At 46.7% G+C, this 15,910-nt stretch overlaps 2 protein-coding genes across 25 annotated transcripts in view; both read right to left on the bottom strand.

Moving 5' to 3' along the window:
- Window positions 1–6,665: 6,665 nt before the first annotated feature.
- The window catches only part of EIF4G3 (eukaryotic translation initiation factor 4 gamma 3), a 131,053-nt gene continuing 121,808 nt past the window's right edge, over window positions 6,666–15,910 (bottom strand). For 8 of the 9 annotated variants that reach the window (XM_056507995.1, XM_056508000.1, XM_056507996.1 and 5 more), the window contains 7 exons: window positions 15,728–15,853; window positions 14,677–14,758; window positions 11,972–12,070; window positions 11,014–11,160; window positions 9,846–9,927; window positions 8,323–8,469; window positions 6,666–7,423 (listed from right to left, as the gene is read on the bottom strand). In XM_056507995.1, the coding sequence (XP_056363970.1) occupies window positions 7,242–7,423; window positions 8,323–8,469; window positions 9,846–9,927; window positions 11,014–11,160; window positions 11,972–12,070; window positions 14,677–14,758; window positions 15,728–15,853 (865 nt within the window). In that variant the 3' untranslated portion in view covers window positions 6,666–7,241. Of the gene's footprint in view, window positions 7,424–8,322; window positions 8,470–9,845; window positions 9,928–11,013; window positions 11,161–11,971; window positions 12,071–14,219; window positions 14,454–14,676; window positions 14,759–15,727; window positions 15,854–15,910 lie in introns of those variants that run through there. The other variant, XR_008842009.1, reaches the window with a different exon arrangement.
- On the bottom strand, window positions 12,077–14,209 carry LOC130261606 (tetra-peptide repeat homeobox protein 1-like). 16 transcript variants are annotated; one of them, XM_056508019.1, is made up of 4 exons: window positions 13,008–14,209; window positions 12,546–12,965; window positions 12,462–12,503; window positions 12,077–12,419 (listed from the first exon to the last, which is right to left on the bottom strand). In XM_056508019.1, the coding sequence occupies exons 1-4, from the start codon at window positions 13,161–13,163 to the stop codon at window positions 12,123–12,125; spliced, it is 915 nt and encodes a 304-aa protein (XP_056363994.1). In that variant the 5' UTR covers window positions 13,164–14,209; the 3' UTR covers window positions 12,077–12,122. The 16 variants fall into 16 exon arrangements, 15 of the variants coding, with proteins under 15 accessions (XP_056363994.1, XP_056363982.1, XP_056363988.1 ...); XM_056508007.1 differs by having other exon boundaries at window positions 12,077–12,965; window positions 13,008–13,049; window positions 13,092–13,133; window positions 13,176–14,209; XM_056508013.1 differs by having other exon boundaries at window positions 12,462–12,965.

The following is a 15,910-nucleotide window of genomic DNA, read 5'->3' as shown; positions in this document are numbered from 1 at the left end:
ACCCACTGCTCTGTCTCCTCTGCTCCACTTTCTGGGCAGGTTTGTGTCATTTGTGTTCCTCAGAGCCAGCACAGGAGGAAGGAACAGGGAAATCCGTGGCCAAGGAATCAGACTGCAGCAGGGAGCTGAGTTGTTTGTGATGGTGTCAAGCACTGTCATCATCAGAAATACTTCTAATAAATATTAAACACTTTTAGTAAGTACTAAGCATTGTTAATAAGTACTAAGCCTTCCCAATACCTTTCCTGCCCGCAGATGCAATGGACTAGTAAGATTCCAACTGTTCCTTTCCCTGAAAATCATTCAATTTGATTCCACCTTGCTGTCCCTTAGAGGTCTCCCAAGCCTCCCCACAGCTTTCGGTTTTGGCTGTGCTGCTTGCGGGTCATCCAGACACGTCACTTCTGTTCCCAAGGAGTCGCTGTGAACTTTGCTGCTCAGGGATGCTACTGTTTCCACCCAGTGTCCAGAGCAATGCCAGGTGTTGTTCTCCTAGAAACATGGAAGCTGTTTTGTTTCTCATTTAGATACAGTTTTGAATTATGTTTTAAATCTGCCAATGGAAACTCCATTCCAGGGGTTATTTTGTTGACTTTCTTACCCCACACCAACTCGTATTTTCCCCACTTTGCCACATTTTTTTATTTAAAGTGAACACTTCTGAGTTTAATAAGCACCCTTCTGTGAGGTTTAACCTCTACCTGCCACACGATTGTTACATTTTTTTATTACCTCTGTCAAACTGTGCATCTGCTGAAATCATCTTCTGCCAATAGAGTCTTGACCCTGCTGCATCTCTGTTGCCAAATGCTGTTTTAACACTGACCTGCAGCTCCAAACTTCAGCTCTGAATACCTTCAGGCTTTGCCTCCAGTGTTGCCACCCAAGTTTTTGTCGATTTTCTGCTTTTCCACTTTTACTTCAGCTTTGACATTTATATTAGGAAGCCTTTTATCTCCTTCTGACCTGCAGGCCACCTGGCTCAGGGAGAATTTGAGCCTGTGTACCTGCACAGGGAGCCATGCCAAGCACAACAATCCCATAACCATCACTGAACCAAACATTTAATTGATCTGGGTCTCTCACTTGTTGAGCCACACACAAACTTCCAGAGGCTTTCTGCCCACAGCAAAATAAGCATTACACAAGGAGCTGTTACCTGGTGGTGATATCCTTCCTGCAGACACACACATAATTCCTGTCTTTATGCCTGAGCTGTTTTTTTAATCCTTACTTCTACTTTACTTATGAAGGGATTTTTTCCCTTTTACATGTCCTGTAGAAATAGGGACTTTTAGTCCTTTAAACTGCTATTTTCTACTTTGTTGCTGATTCACTTCACCAAAGGCATCTCTAATGATCAACAGAACAACATCTTTACTTTTTTTCAGCTGCAGTCTTACTGTCATCCCTGTAGCTCCTTTAATTCTATGCAAAAATCACTCCTCTTCTGCTTTCATCCCCAAAATGCATATTCTCTACCTCTTCATGTCTTTCAAGATATCACTTTTGATCTCTTTATTTCTTACCAGCTTCCTAATAATTCTCCACACTTTTTCCAGTGTCACTCTACACCACCTCTCAGCTGATCTCCCTTGCTGCCCCTCTCACACCTACCCCTTAAGGTTCTACTTTCTTATCTTTATCTTTTCAAATATTCCCCTGTTTCCAAGAGGTATCCCGTTCCTCTAAGCATTTTCAAACCAAACAACCCATTTTTACATCGGATCTAGCAAATGAATAAAAATACACTTAAATACATGAAAGTTTGTTTCATTCTGGAGAAAGTGCAGAATAGAAACACCACTGGAGCCAACATGAATTTGAAGCAGGAAAATGTCATGGATTGAGCAGCCTTCAGAGGCTGCTGCTTTTCTAGAAACACTCTAATTTGAAATTGATCCTGAGTGCTAATGAGGTGGGTGCTGTCATCACTGGAGGACCAGGGACTGGAAGCTGTGATTCTTTTTCTACACCACTTCTGGCATTACAGTAATGACTTATTTTACCCAAAGCAGGCACGTGAAGTGGCACCTCCACTAAGCAAGGAGCAGCTGAAGACCACCAACTCAACACTGCACGCGGGGAGAGCTCTCCCAAACCCACATATCCCCACAGATAAGTGATCTGGCAGCGAGAATTTCCTTACCAAACAGTTTTTTCAGATGAAAATTGGTGAGCCGCAGGCAGGGGCTGCTCCCCTCACCTGGGCAGGTAGTAACTTGCTGCCAGACCTCCTGGCTGGGATGGTTTTGCAGCCACAAAGCTCATTTTTGGCTGCTGCATGTGGACTCGCACCCCTGCCGTAAGTAGCCTGGCTGGACTCTGGCCTCTGCACCATATGAGGGCAGTGCCATGCCTGTGAGTCTTGCTGGGAAGACAATTGAACAGGAATTTAAAGCTTTTTTGGTCATGGCTCTTGCTGGAAAAGCTCTAGAGCTGGCTCACTCATCGCTCTGTGGAAAATCTTGTCTATTGGCTTTTCTTCGAGATGGCTCAGCTGCAGCTCAGGCTCCTCAGAACATCCACCTTGTGATGCTGCAGGGCCTGGAGAACCAGATTAATCTCCTTGGAGAACAGATAAAACATTCAACTTCTGTTTTGCAGAGATGAGTGCAATTCCCTGTGTTTATGATCCTGGTGTATGAGAACACCCTGGGTGCGACAGAGCTGTGAGCGTGACCATCTCCATGAATCCGTGCAGTGATGGTGCTGAGTGCCTACTCCCTTCATGGGAATGATTCCCTTCACTCACACGAGTGGGAAGTGGCCAGGACCAATGGATTATTCACTTCATGCCATCTGTAATGTCACAGAGCATTTGCACCAGGTGTTATTTCAGAACAGCTCACCCTGCAATGCTGAAAATGACCCATTTCTCTTCACAGGTGAGACCTGAACATACCAGCTCCATCTGCCAAGATGATCTCTGCAGCACCTTTCCAGCTGTTCTCCAAAATGCTGTGATAAACCCCTTCTAGCAGGGCTCTGCTCCACCCTCAATGCTTTGTACCTGGGAGCTAGCAGTAAAACTGCCTTATGATAACATCTGCCATTAATTCTTGCAGGGGGCTGCAACAGGACAGCCAAGAGCTTCACCATTCTCTCAACCTCACTCAGTAATACCGAAATGTCCCAACCAACAGCATCTATTGCCTTCCCCACGCCTACTCCCCTCCTTCCCATTTGCAGCCACAGCATATCCATCCCTGCAGCTGGGCCAGCAACTTGAACACATTCTCCTATGGAAAGGACTGAATGGAGTGGGAGCTGGTTTAATTCCTGTTGCCATTTCAGCACAATTTAGCAGCTGGAAATGAGAAAGAGAAGCTGGTGCCACATGACAAAGCTTTCCACAGTCAGCATCCCTACAGCAGCATTTAAAGCAGCAGGAGTTATTTCAGCAAACCATAATATTTCATCAAAGGTAGACAACCTGAGATCTCCTTGTGATTTAGTCATGCTTCTGGAAGCTGAGTTAATCAATCTCTTGCTGTTATTCTTTGCCCATGACTGGTTTTCCTCCAATGGCTCCTTGCAGATTGTCTATCTGAAGAAAGCCAAGCAGGATCCTCTGGGCTGAAGCCTCCTGGTCCCCAGACTCCACCCTACAGTCATTGCAGGTTGCCCATGGCCCCAGGCACAGCAAACCTGGAGTTCCTGTCAGCTTGGGCAGCCTCATACAAACCTTGGGGCTGGCACCTCATGAAAAGCCAGTGGTGTGTGAAGAGCTTGGGCTCCTGCTGATGCTGCTTGGCTTCAGATACTGCTCTGCTGGCAGCTTGCAGGCCAACACCTTCCAAGGAGCCGAAAGGCCAAGTTCCAGTTCCCAGCCTGACTGGGAGAAGCAGGGGCTTGGAGCACTTGCCAGCCCAAACACCTCCCAATGGTGTTTGGATTGGGATTTACCCCCAGGTAGAGCCCAGCATTCCTGGCCCAACTCCAACCACACAGCATCTCGCCCTCACATATAACCTGCAGCCAGCAGCCAGCTCTATACAGGTGGTTCAGTGCCTCAGGGCCAGGGGTGTTGGATCTAAGGGCACAAAAGCATTCTGGGGAGGTCTGATTTTGAGCTTCCTGCTCCCAAAGTTAAACCCTCTAGAATGTGTGAAAGAAGCCAAGCATACAGGCCTAGCTAACAGCTTCTCTGCTCTGCCCTGGACGCTTCTGAGAAAGCAGCCATCTTCAGGGCATCTACCAACAACTCATCATGGGACCAAATGCAGCAGAACAATCATGGTCACCCTCTGGTACGAGATGCCAACATCTGCAATTGGCTTGAAATGTCTTCAGAATGCTCAGCAAGTTAAGAGAACTTTTTAGAGACCCTGTTTTTCCTTTATCAGTTAAAACAATCTATAGGGTTGGAACAAATGCTCTGTGGGTCATAGCAACAACTGGTCTAAGTTACTACTGGCTTAAACCTGGCCTTGTGCACACTAGAAACCATCCCTGCAGAGGAATCTCTTCTCCTGAGCCTCTCCTCTACCTGCCTACTACATCCTGCACCAGGGAGGGCTGATCCCAGGCAAAAAAAACCCCAGGAGCTGGACTACGTGATTCTGATGGGTCCTTTCCAACCCAGCATATTCTAAGATTCTATGAAAAGCTCCCCAGACAGATTTCCCAGCCGTGACACACTGGACTCACAGGGCTGTTCAAAGGCTCTTCAGCAAGTTTATCCTGTCCAATCCATGGCAAGGAGAGAGAAACCAGTCCTTGCACGGCTCTGCTGTTGCACACCCACGTTCCCAGCAGGCTCTGACACTGCTCACCCTGAGAGGAATTCCATCCTTTGGCTACACTGACGTGGCAAACATTTACCCTTATTTACATACAATCTGGCATCCATTTAATTCAACTATTTAACTGCTACAAACCACCATGTACTGGTCAAAGAAATGCCTTTTAGAAGAAAAGCACTCACACGACCTTCTGCAGAGATTTAACAGACACCCCTGGAGCCCTGGTGGGTAGGGGGACAGACCTTTTGGAGACCTTGAGAACCCATCCAAACCTCTGGGCCCAATGGTGAGGCACGGCTGGATGTCGTACACGCAGATACATGAGCGGTGAGAATATTTTTTCTTTTTTCTTTTTTTTTTTTTTTTTTTTTTTTTTTTTTAACAAAACATCAGAGAAAAGTGTTTTATTGTTACTAAAAAAAAAATAACCAAACAATGCTCTAGTGTTTTAGGCCATGGATTCTCTAGCTCAGATTCATGGGGTGGAACATGTTAACAGGGAAAGTGTCTCATGGACATCTCCTCTCTGGCCACAACCAGGCACCTCCTCCCTTCCCCTTGGTGATCACATCCTCAGGCAAATACAGCAATTGTTTACATGTAAAAGTAAGATTAGGAAAAGTATTAAACGTATTTGTATCCTTCTTCCCTTTTTTTTTTTTTTTTTGTTTCTTTTTTTGTTGTTGGGTTTTGTTTGTTTGTTTGTTTGTTTCTTCCAAAGAACTGATTTAGCAGCTGGAAAGAAGACAGCATCATGTGAGCAGCCAGTGGTGCAGATACCCCCAGCAAATGCTCCACAGGTTACTCACGGTCCATGGCCCACAGTTCAGAAATCACATTTCAGGGCTTCCCCAGCTTTGCAGAGTTCTTGATGGCAAGCGCTTCTCACAGTGAGAGCCAGCAGGTCATCTTTGGTGGCTGAAGAGACACGAGAGGGCCTTCCCGTCCTGAGCAGCAGCTCGGCTGGGAGCAGCGCGGGGCCCGCTGGGCACACGGGAAGGGCTCGCAGGCTGCGCTTCTGCTCGCGGCCGCGCTGCCCCGCGCACACGGGCCGGGCCGGCTCCACGGCGCTCCTGCAGCCTTCGCTGGCGCTCGGCTCCCCGGCCGGCTCTGCCTGCGCGGGCACAGCGGGGCTGGCGAATCTCGGCTCACACAGCTGCGACCTCCGGAGCTCCCAGGGTCACGGGTCCCCGGATGACACCACTGGTCCAAGTTACACGAGACCACGGCTGCCGCACGGCTGGAGCAACCCAGCTGGGGTCGGGCACCGTCCGCCCTGAGGTCACATCCCAGCCTCGGAACCAACCGCACCCGCGTGGCCCCGCAGCCACGGGCTGCTCCCTGGCCAGGGAGCTTCTCGGCACAACAGCAACCCCTTTTTTCTTTTTTTAAACAACAATTGCTCTCACCCTTCGTTTTTGGTAGTCACACATACAGACACACACTATATGTACACAATTTGGGCCCGAGTACCTATGCATGCCAAGGAAGCCAGCACCGCTCAGGATGGTGCAAACATTCAGCAGCTGTCAAAGGAGAAGTCGTTTTACTTTCTTTTAAACTTGCAATGTTTGTCTTTATTTTGTTCTTTATATTTTGAAAGTGAAAAGAAATAGTATTGAGTCAATTTCTTTTTTTCTTTTTTCTTTTTTTTTTTTTTTAAATATTTGTTCTATGTATTTACAAGCCTTAAAGTTGCTCTAAAGTTTCTCAAAGTATCACTAGTACTTTTTCCCCAGGGTAGCACGGTTTTCAATGAGTTATTTTTGGAGCACTCTGGTCCGCAGCAGTTTTCTCAAATGCATTTTCCTTCCGATCCAAGGTTATGTATGGTTTGATTACTATTTTCTTTTTAAATTTCTGAAGCAAGCTGAGAGGCAGGCAGAAAAATTTGATGACAATAAAAAAGAATTGATCTTGTCCTCATCTAGCTCACCCCAACCCCCTTCAAAGTTTTGTCTATTTATCATGCTTTGAAACAAAACTGAGGTGCGTATGAAGGGGAGGGAAATTTATTTCTCTGCTTTTGTTCTATTATACAATTTGTTTACAGAAACTGCAAATTTAAAAATTACACTGGCATTTGCAGTCCTTAAAATAATAAATTAAAAGTTTTCAACTTGTTTTTGTTTTTGCTAACAGATTTGTTTTGCTGTGTGTTTTCCTAAGTATGAGTCCTTGTTTAAAAAGAAAAGAAAAAGATTAAAACAGAAAAACTTTCTATAAATAATACATGTATTTTGGTTTAGTGCTCCCGCCCTCAGGTTTGAAGTTAACTTTTGTGGGTTTGTTTTCAAGTACCTTTTTGCCTCCATGATCACCTCGGTGTTTATGGGGTTTTACCTCTCCCACTCCTGCGTGTGTGGGGCAAGGGGGGGTCTGCGAGAGAGAATTGGCCTTGCTGCACTGTGATTGGCGAAGACGTGAAACTTTTTAAAAAAATACTTAAATTGTTTCTCTTTTGTTTGTTTGTTTTAAATCTGTATTTAAGTTTCAATTATCCTCTGACTCCTCTTCAGCCTCCCGTAGCCATGTGAAGAACGCCGTGACAGATTTCAGCGCTACTCCTTTCCCGTTCTGCTCCGCCGGGTCCTTGCTGCTTTCCCACTTGTAGAAGGCATCCTCCGAAATGACCTCCTCGTCATACAGGCAATCAAAAAACATCCGCAACAAATCTGCAGTAATGGAATAACGGGAGGGAACATCTGTCAGCTGTGGCTGCAACAGAGACCGGCTGCAGATAAGGGGATTAACGTGACCTCTTGGCACAGGAGGTGGCGAGCCAAGGAAAACAAAGGGCTCTTACTCAGTTATTGCTTCCTGGCTGCTCATGCTCAGGTGAGGGGGAAAACTGACCCCTCTGACACTGTCAGAGGAGAGGGAAAGCTGGGAAAGCAGCTGTGGGAATATGCTATCTAGACATTGGCTGGCAAGCAGGACCCAGAGCAGCCTACCTTCTCTGGACCACACATCTGGATTCCCTCCAACCCCGGATTTTTGTGGCTCATTCAGGAGAGATAATGCCCAATTAATGCCATAAAGGACACTAAGGATGATTGTGTTGGATGTCTTGAGGTATTCTTGGATTTTGTGCCATAGATTCCCTGGGAATCCTTGTTTTTTTGGCTATGCCCTTGCCTTTTGTCTCACAAGAGTTTTCTGTAGCATCTCTGGGACAAAACTTACCAGTTGACCAACATGTATTATTCCCCCCAAGCCCACAGACGTCTGTGGAGTAGCAATGCAGTCACAACACTCATGCTCTCACATGCCCAGGTACTGCAAACTCAACAGGTAATTTTTTACTGCTCTTTTTTTGCTTCATTTTATCAACAGACGTTTGACCTTCCTTCTGTGGGGCTGCTCACAGGAACAACCAAAAGAAGAGCCAGCCTTTGGCCAAGCATTTGGGAACCTGAGCTACTCTAAAAAGCAGGGATCTAGACAAACTGAACCCACCCACATCAGCTTCTCTTATCTGCTACCTACAAGGTAAGGAAAAGTACATCTTCTTCCCATCAGAACCCCCTTCCCTTAAGTGGGCTCAAATCCCCAGCACAGAGGCAACACTTACTAGGAGGTTGATCAAGTTTTACTATTGATGCTTGTAGTGCATAAAGTGCTTGTAGTTCCTTCTCTGTGTCTGAGTCCAGGTACTTGAGTAAGATGGGCACTCTCTGTTTGATAACAGCAGTGTCCACTCGGAAGCTGGAAGAGTCCACTGAGGGGAAGAGGAGAAAGCAGGGTCAGCTTGGCACAAGGCAACAGGGACAGGTCTTTGACTGCCTCTATTTATGCAAACAGCAATCACAAACACATATTCAAGCGGAGAGAAAAGGAGGATGAGAAACAACAGCAGGTATTTTTGGCTAATAGCTATTTCTGGAAGTCTTGGTCCTTTACAGTTCCCAAGTTCAGCCACTGCCTGCAGTTACCCCAGCTCTAACACAGGCAGAAGCAGCATAACCTTTCTTTGCAGTGCAAATTGTGTCTCCATAGGCAACTGCATTTAGAAGGTTAGAATGTTTTTATAAAATTCTTTTTTTTCCTAAAAATACCAGGGCAGAAACACAATCGTAAGGTGCACATATTAAAAAAAACTATAAATATATAAAAATATTTATATATAAAATAGATTAAAAGTAGGCATTACAAGTCCATCAGCTACAAGGATAAATTATTCAGCAGCTTTCAAGTAGATCATGAACCCAACTAAGTGATATTTTGAAAACAAAAGAAAAAAAACTCAGAAGCAAGTTCAAAATTTAAACCAGAGGATGATTTTCCTTACACAACAGGGAACCCTTAAACATTGGAAATGAAGTCCTATGTCATGTCTCTGTTAACACTAGGTGGCACGAGCAAGATTCTGTTCCCAGAAGGAGGAAGGAGCTGGGCTGTTCCTCCCCTCCCTCACAAGGTGGAATCCAGCCAGGCCACTCCCCCAAATCACAGCTCAGAGCAGACCAGAAGCACCACTTTCTGCTGTGCCAGATGGCAACAGTAAAGTTAAAAACCAAGTGAACTGAGTAGATGTTTCTGGCTGCAGTGCTTTACTCAACCCTCCCCAGAGTCCGAGGCTCACGTGTCTGACTCAGGAGCCCTCCCTTTCCTGTGCTTCCAGCTGTGTAGTCAGGCAATCTACATAAACCTTCTTCCCAAAACTGAAACTTTGGATATAAAACTCTAGAAGCCTGAGCCCCAGACTGGCTTCTTCCCGCAGCCCACGCTGCTCATGCATCTTTTCTGACACAGGAGTGGAAATGTTAGTTGCCTTAATGATGATCTCTGTCATTTCCACCTTCGTTAAGAAAATCAATAAACAGCCTGGCATTACCCAGCACTGTCTGAAACCCCTGCTCCCACAGGCTCACTGGGACACACCAGGGTCACCTCAGGAACACCACACCCAGCAAAGAACTTGGCTGTCACACGGGGAAGGGACACCCTGCTCTCAGGCACAATTCCAAATGATGGAAAAGCCTTAGTGTGTGATAAAAACCAGCCTTGGGCAGGGAAATGTGATATAAACCTGAAAATACCAAATAATTCTTTGCAGGTTTGATTTGTGTGGTGTTTACACTGCAAGTTACTCACCTATAATAGCTGCTTTACAAACTGCTGTCATTAAAGCTCTAAGGAATGTAGGTGAACTCATCTGGCTTTCATCTAGATTAGCCTGGAATCAAGAGTAAATGGACCAGTTAAAAACTGCAAAACTCCAGCGCTAAATCTGGCAGCAAGTCCAGGTTCAGCTGCTGCTGCAGCACAAACTCAGCTCACCCCTGCAACACTCAGCTTCCCCACTCACTCCTCCAAACTCCCTTAGGGATGTCAAGAGGCAGCACCAGTTCCTGTGGGATCCATGTGCCACTGAACACCTCCTCTACACATCTCCTGTTTGTCTTCAGAACCAAACCAGCCACGCTGGGCTCCTGCAACGCCCTCACAGTTTCAAAGAGTTCCAGGCTTTTCCAAAACTTTATGGCATGCTCCTTGGGTGGAGATTGTTTGCCTTGTAAAAGAAATTCAGGGAATGGCTGTGGAACCTGTCCAAGGCTCCAGAGAGCCTGGGGGTGATCCCAGATTTTCAGTGCTGGTTTCATTCCACTCTCAACTCCTCTAACAGCACTGGAAGAATGACATTTCTAACACAGAATGACATTGCTCTGCCACAGAAATAACTGAACTGAAGCTGTCCGAGATTTAGTGTAAGCACAGATGTAAATGCATAGGTTGGGTATAATTTCAGACACTAAACATCTGAGTTAAATAAGGCAGCCAGAGACTGAGAGCAAAGACCAGTGGGTTGACAGGCTTTTTCCTCTTTTTTTCTTTATTTTTATTTTCTCTTCCAGTGCCTGGCTCAGTGCACTGGGAAAAGGTGCTCTCAGTGACTGCCCAGGATATTTTTACAGGGGGAAATTTGGAGCCATCATGTTGGAAAAAAGTAGTGAGAAGCTTCTCTATTTTCTGAAGAAACAACGTAGCAGTGTACATCTAAAATGTACTAAGTGGCAGAAGCAGGATATTCAGTGTCAGAAAGTCTACAGTATTTAAAAGGTTACACAGTTAATACAGCTAAAAGTCTTCGTTCTTGAAGCTGACTCTTAAATACAGATTATATTTTAGATTTTAATTCTTTGGAAGTGTTGATTGTGCAGACCGAATCCTTGCAGTGACCCATACCCCGAGATTTTCAGACCAGAACATATTTACAAAAGCAGTTAAACAGTCTGCAGGGAGGGTGAAAATCTCTTTGTACCTCTACCCAATCAAAGATTTGTTCATCATTCGCCTTGTCCTCTACAATGAGTTTTTCCAGCTGCTTATTCAGCTCTTCCGCAGAGAGTTCTTTCTCTGAAAGTGCTTCTGAGGAACTGGAACAATCAGACTCCGTGAACTCCAACTTCTGCAACACCACATGTGATGATGAGAATTAGTGAAATGTACTTTCCTAGGCTGAATTACACCAGACTGAAGCAGGAAACTACATTTAATTCTGCTTCCTGGCATCTTTCAGCTGCTCAGTTATCGTTACAACAATATAAACTTTCCCTGTTCCAAAGGTTAGGAAGCATTTTTACAGATACATGGGAACTCCATTATTAATGAGTAACCTCAGGTAGCTCCAGCCCTGCACAGCAGAGCACAAAATCAAGTGTGTGGAGCTACAGGGGCTGGAATGCAACAACCAGAGCTGGCATTGGCTCAAAGGATTTGCAGCCAATGCCCCAATTCCTTGAAAACTGTGACAGAAGAGCCGCAGTCCCCTCAGCAAGGCCAGGCCATGGTAATCATTTCACTTCCTGCAGCACTTCCAAAGTGCCAGAACAGGGCAGGGGATCACTTGAAGCTCCAAAGGGAGACTGACTTCCTGTGGAGCAGCATCAGCAAGAGCTGAGGTGCCTCCATCAGTCCTGAGTCCCTCCAGGATCATAATCCAAGGTGGGATGAGTGAATAACTGCTACTGTTAATTGTGGCCCTTCTGCCAATTGTCTGTCCTTGCTCCAAAATTCATTATTGAATGTTTTTGTCCCAGCTGGAGAAACAGGTCTCCTAGAGGACGCCAGGTGACTGGAGATGCGTGTCTGGGAGCAGCAGGGACAGGCTTGTCCTCCCTGTGCTTCAAAAGGTGGTGCTGAAATCATCTACCCCAACTTGGAGACACTTCACTCCATATTCCAACTGCACATAAGAACAGGAAATGATCTGAACTCACTTGTTCCATGAGAAAGGTATGTACATCCTCCCCTTCGGGCAAGTAGTCTTTCCAACTGAGGCCAGACTCCCTCCATAAGGCTCCCACTTTCTTATGGCTCTGAAACACAAACAGTTTGTCCATTTAAAGAGCTGAGGGACACCCCAGGAGCTCACAGGGCCCGGAATGGTGCAGCTGTGTCAGGAGGAATAAAGGACAATTCAGCCACCCAACAAACACCCAGCAATGAGTTAGAACATCTGGAGACCCCGTGCAAGAGACACCACGTGTGCAATCCCCCCAGGTATGCACATCTGGTCAGGTGGGCAGCGCCTCGTGACAGGGAATGGGCAAGGCAGAAGTGACACGGGGAGCTCGCAACGACCTCTGAGGTTCCCCAGGAGCAGTGACACATGGAACAGGGCACCTTCCACAGCCTGGCACAGAGCTGGGGCATGGAACAGGGCACCTTCCAGAGCCTGGCACAGAGCTGGAACATGGAATAGGGCACCTTCCAGACCCTGGCACAGAGCTGGGGCATGGAACAGGGCACCTTCCAGAGCCTGGCACAGAGCTGGAACATGGAATAGGGCACCTTCCACAGCCTGGCACAGAGCTGGGGCATGGAACAGGGCACCTTCCAGAGCCTGGCACAGAGCTGGAACATGGAATAGGGCACCTTCCAGACCCTGGCACAGAGCTGGAACATGGAATAGGGCACCTTCCAGAGCCTGGCACAGAGCTGGAACATGGAATAGGGCACCTTCCACAGCCTGGCACAGAGCTGGGGCATGGAACAGGGCACCTTCCACAGCCTGGCACAGAGCTGGGGCATGGAACAGGGCACCTTCCACAGCCTGGCACAGAGCTGGGGCATGGAACAGGGCACCTTCCACAGCCTGGCACAGAGCTGGGGCATGGAACAGGGCACCTTCCACAGCCTGGCACAGAGCTGGTACATGGAACAGGGCACCTTCCACAGCCTGGCACAGAGCTGGGGCATGGAACAGGGCACCTTCCACAGCCTGGCACAGGGCTGGTACATGGAATAGGGCACCTTCCAGAGCCTGACACAGAGCTGGGGCGTGGAACAGGGCACCTTCCACAGCCTGGCACAGAGCTGGGGTGTGGAACAGGGCACCTTCCAGAGCCTGGCACAGAGCTGGGGCATGGAACAGGGCACCTTCCACAGCCTGGCACAGGGCTGGTACATGGAATAGGGCACCTTCCAGAGCCTGGCACAGAGCTGGGGTGGCTGAGCCACGCGTGACTCAGACCCTTCTCCTGACTTAGGCCATCACTCAACACTCCCTTGCCTTGACAGTAAGACTCTGGCAAATTGCTCCTCTGAGAAAATTCCTCATTTACACAGCTGTTTCCTGCACAGAGACCAAGCCTCAAATTCAGGCACATAATCCCAATTCTCTCCTCAGCTCCTAGAGCTTATGCAAACCTTGAGAGCAGTGCCTCTGAGCAGAGACACTTCAGCCTTTTGCAGCCTCTAATGTCACACTGACCTTTGAGCCTCCTGCCTCAGAAAGCACAGTTCTGACACACTCAGTTCTAGTAAGAATAAAAATGCTAAGCACAACCAGCTCTTTCCACCCAAATGCTTTGCCAAAGTTTCGCCTTACAGCAGCTGCTCACAGAAGATCACTGAGTAGACTAAGCCAAGCTGAGAAATGCAATCTGATTTTAAGTTTACAAAGCAGATTACAATTTTCAGTTTAAAATACAGATTGTTAAGAGCCAACTGCATAGTTCCTGCTCTGATTCATCAAGATCTGGATTAGATGGCTGACATTACACTGAAATACCCAAGTCCAAGTCTTGGCCTAAACAAGATATAATCAGAAAGCTGTGGCAGAAACAGAGACTCAAGGCTGTGCTTCCACATTCAGAGCACAGCAGCTTTTCTTTCACAGAATAGTTTAAAAAAAATGGAAGCTGACTGTCCAAACAAGCACAAGACTAAAATAAATAAATAAAAAGTCACTCTTTGCACTGTTGGACTGAAATGCTCCTGGAACATTCAACCTTACTTGAATGCATGCTTGAAAAAATAAAAAAAAAAAGGCAAGTGAGAGATTTTACAGGGTTGGAATTAAACACTATCCAAAGTGTGGGATTTAGCTGGATTAAAAAAAAAAAAAAAAAAAAAAGACAAAAATGGAGACGAGTTATAGGGAAACCACGAAACTGGTTGGACACGCAGCTGTGACGTGTGAAAGAGAGCTCTCGGAGTCACGGGGTGAGGAGGTGTCACTACCCCAGTGCTGGCTGAACCTCAAGAGTCGCAGCTTTAGTTTGGATAAGCACACAGCAGTCTGAGGCCATCGGAAGCTTATCCGAACCCTGAGAACCTCTCCGGTCTGCAAGAACAGTTCTCTCGCAAGATTCCCGGCACTTGCTGCTTCTGGTCAGCCCAGAAATCCCTTGAGTATGTCCCTCTTGCAGTATTTCAGCACTCTTAGCTTCTGGGAGAAGCCAGGTGCAAAGGTACCTGCAAAAGGGAAAAGTGATGAGAAAACAAAAAGTTAACTCAACTTTTTGGACCCTCGTAAGGCTTGGTTGGAAACTGGGGGTGCGAGGCAGGTTTCCTAAGTTATCTGGACTGGCTGGCCCATCCCTAAATGTCCTGACGTGGGAACGGTGTAGGTTTCATGCATGAACACGAGCGCTGCATCCACTCCTCCCTCCACAGGACAGGAGTACTGGGCACTCACCATTTGTTTGCATAGAAGGTGCAAGATTTCAGCAAGCAAGACACCGGCTCTTCCCACAGGAAGCAAGGGTTTGCTAAATTCTCTAGAATGAAAGAAAAACAGGTGTTTTTCCTTTATAATTTGTATTTGGAATGCAAATCCAGGGGTAGTGATCAAACTGAGGCAGGAAATCACCTTCAACTTCTGCCAGGGAGGAAGGATTTGATTAATCCAGCACTGCTGATAGAACATTTAGTGATGCAGTGACCTTGTCACAACAGGGCTAATTACAAAGACTTGAATTTTACATCCAAAAGTATGTTATATTAATATCAAATCCACTCATTTCTGTGGGATGCTGTATTTGGGTAGAGGGAAAATACTGTTACTTTCTTAATATACTGGTAATAGAAATAGAAACCACTCACAGTTAATCCCCAAATATGTAAGGACATACAGAAAATACAGGAATTCTGGTCCAGGAAATTGTTTCTGGTCTTGTGGACAAGGTTTTGTGCCTGTTTAAGGCAGTGCCCAGGTGGTAGAGACACGGAATCCCATAGTTTGGCCAGGGACACCTTCCACTATCCCAGGTTGCTCCATGCCCGTCCAGCCTGGCCTTGGACACTTCCAGGGATTGGGCAGCCACAGCTTCTCTGGGCAAACTGTGCCAGGACCTCCCCACCCTCACAGGGGGGAATTTATTCCAAATATCCCACCCAACCCAGCCCTCCTTCTGTTGCCTCTCTGAGATACCTCACTCTCTGAAAGTCTAATTAATTCCCAGAGTCTCTGTACTCCCAAATGACCCCATTCTACAGCACTGATGGGTATTTTTAAGCTCAGCTGAAACAAACAGCAGACTTATGGATAAAATCCTTCTCCAAGAGGGAAAGCACAAAGCTCCCTTCTCAGCAGACCTTTCAGGCTGGTGTGGGCCCCCAAGGATGTGCAACAAGCTTTCCATCAGCTCCTGTGGGGAGCTGAGCCTCCAGCACTGCTCATCCTTCACCTACTGATGGGAACCATGCTGAGCAGACACTACAGGCACAGCTGGGGAAGCATCACTTACTGTATAAGTTCTCTCATAGAGATTCCTCCTTCTTTTAACACGGGGGTCACCAACTCAGCCAGGTACAACCAGATATGGGGTATATCTATGGCCATGTCATCCGCCATCTCCAGGGTCTCGGAAAAACTTTGGAAGAGGAAAAAACATCAAGTATTAAATAAAATTTATTTGGAGACATTTCCT

The sequence above is a fragment of the Oenanthe melanoleuca genome, chromosome 21, assembly GCF_029582105.1.
Source record: "Oenanthe melanoleuca isolate GR-GAL-2019-014 chromosome 21, OMel1.0, whole genome shotgun sequence".
Taxonomy (NCBI): domain Eukaryota; kingdom Metazoa; phylum Chordata; class Aves; order Passeriformes; family Muscicapidae; genus Oenanthe; species Oenanthe melanoleuca.
Note: the sequence above shows the minus strand (reverse complement) of the source record. Positions and strands in the feature narration are given on the sequence as shown.

Bases quoted from the DNA above. Each gene is read 5' to 3' on its own strand.
- LOC130261606 (XM_056508005.1), bottom strand. From the start codon at position 13,163: ATGTACCAGCCCTGTGCCAGGCTGTGGAAGGTGCCCTGTTCCATGCCC. The intron at 12,966-13,007 runs GTGCCCTATTCC...AGGCTGTGGAAG, and splicing joins TCTGTGTCAGGCTCTGGAAG to GTGCCCTGTTCCATGCCCCA.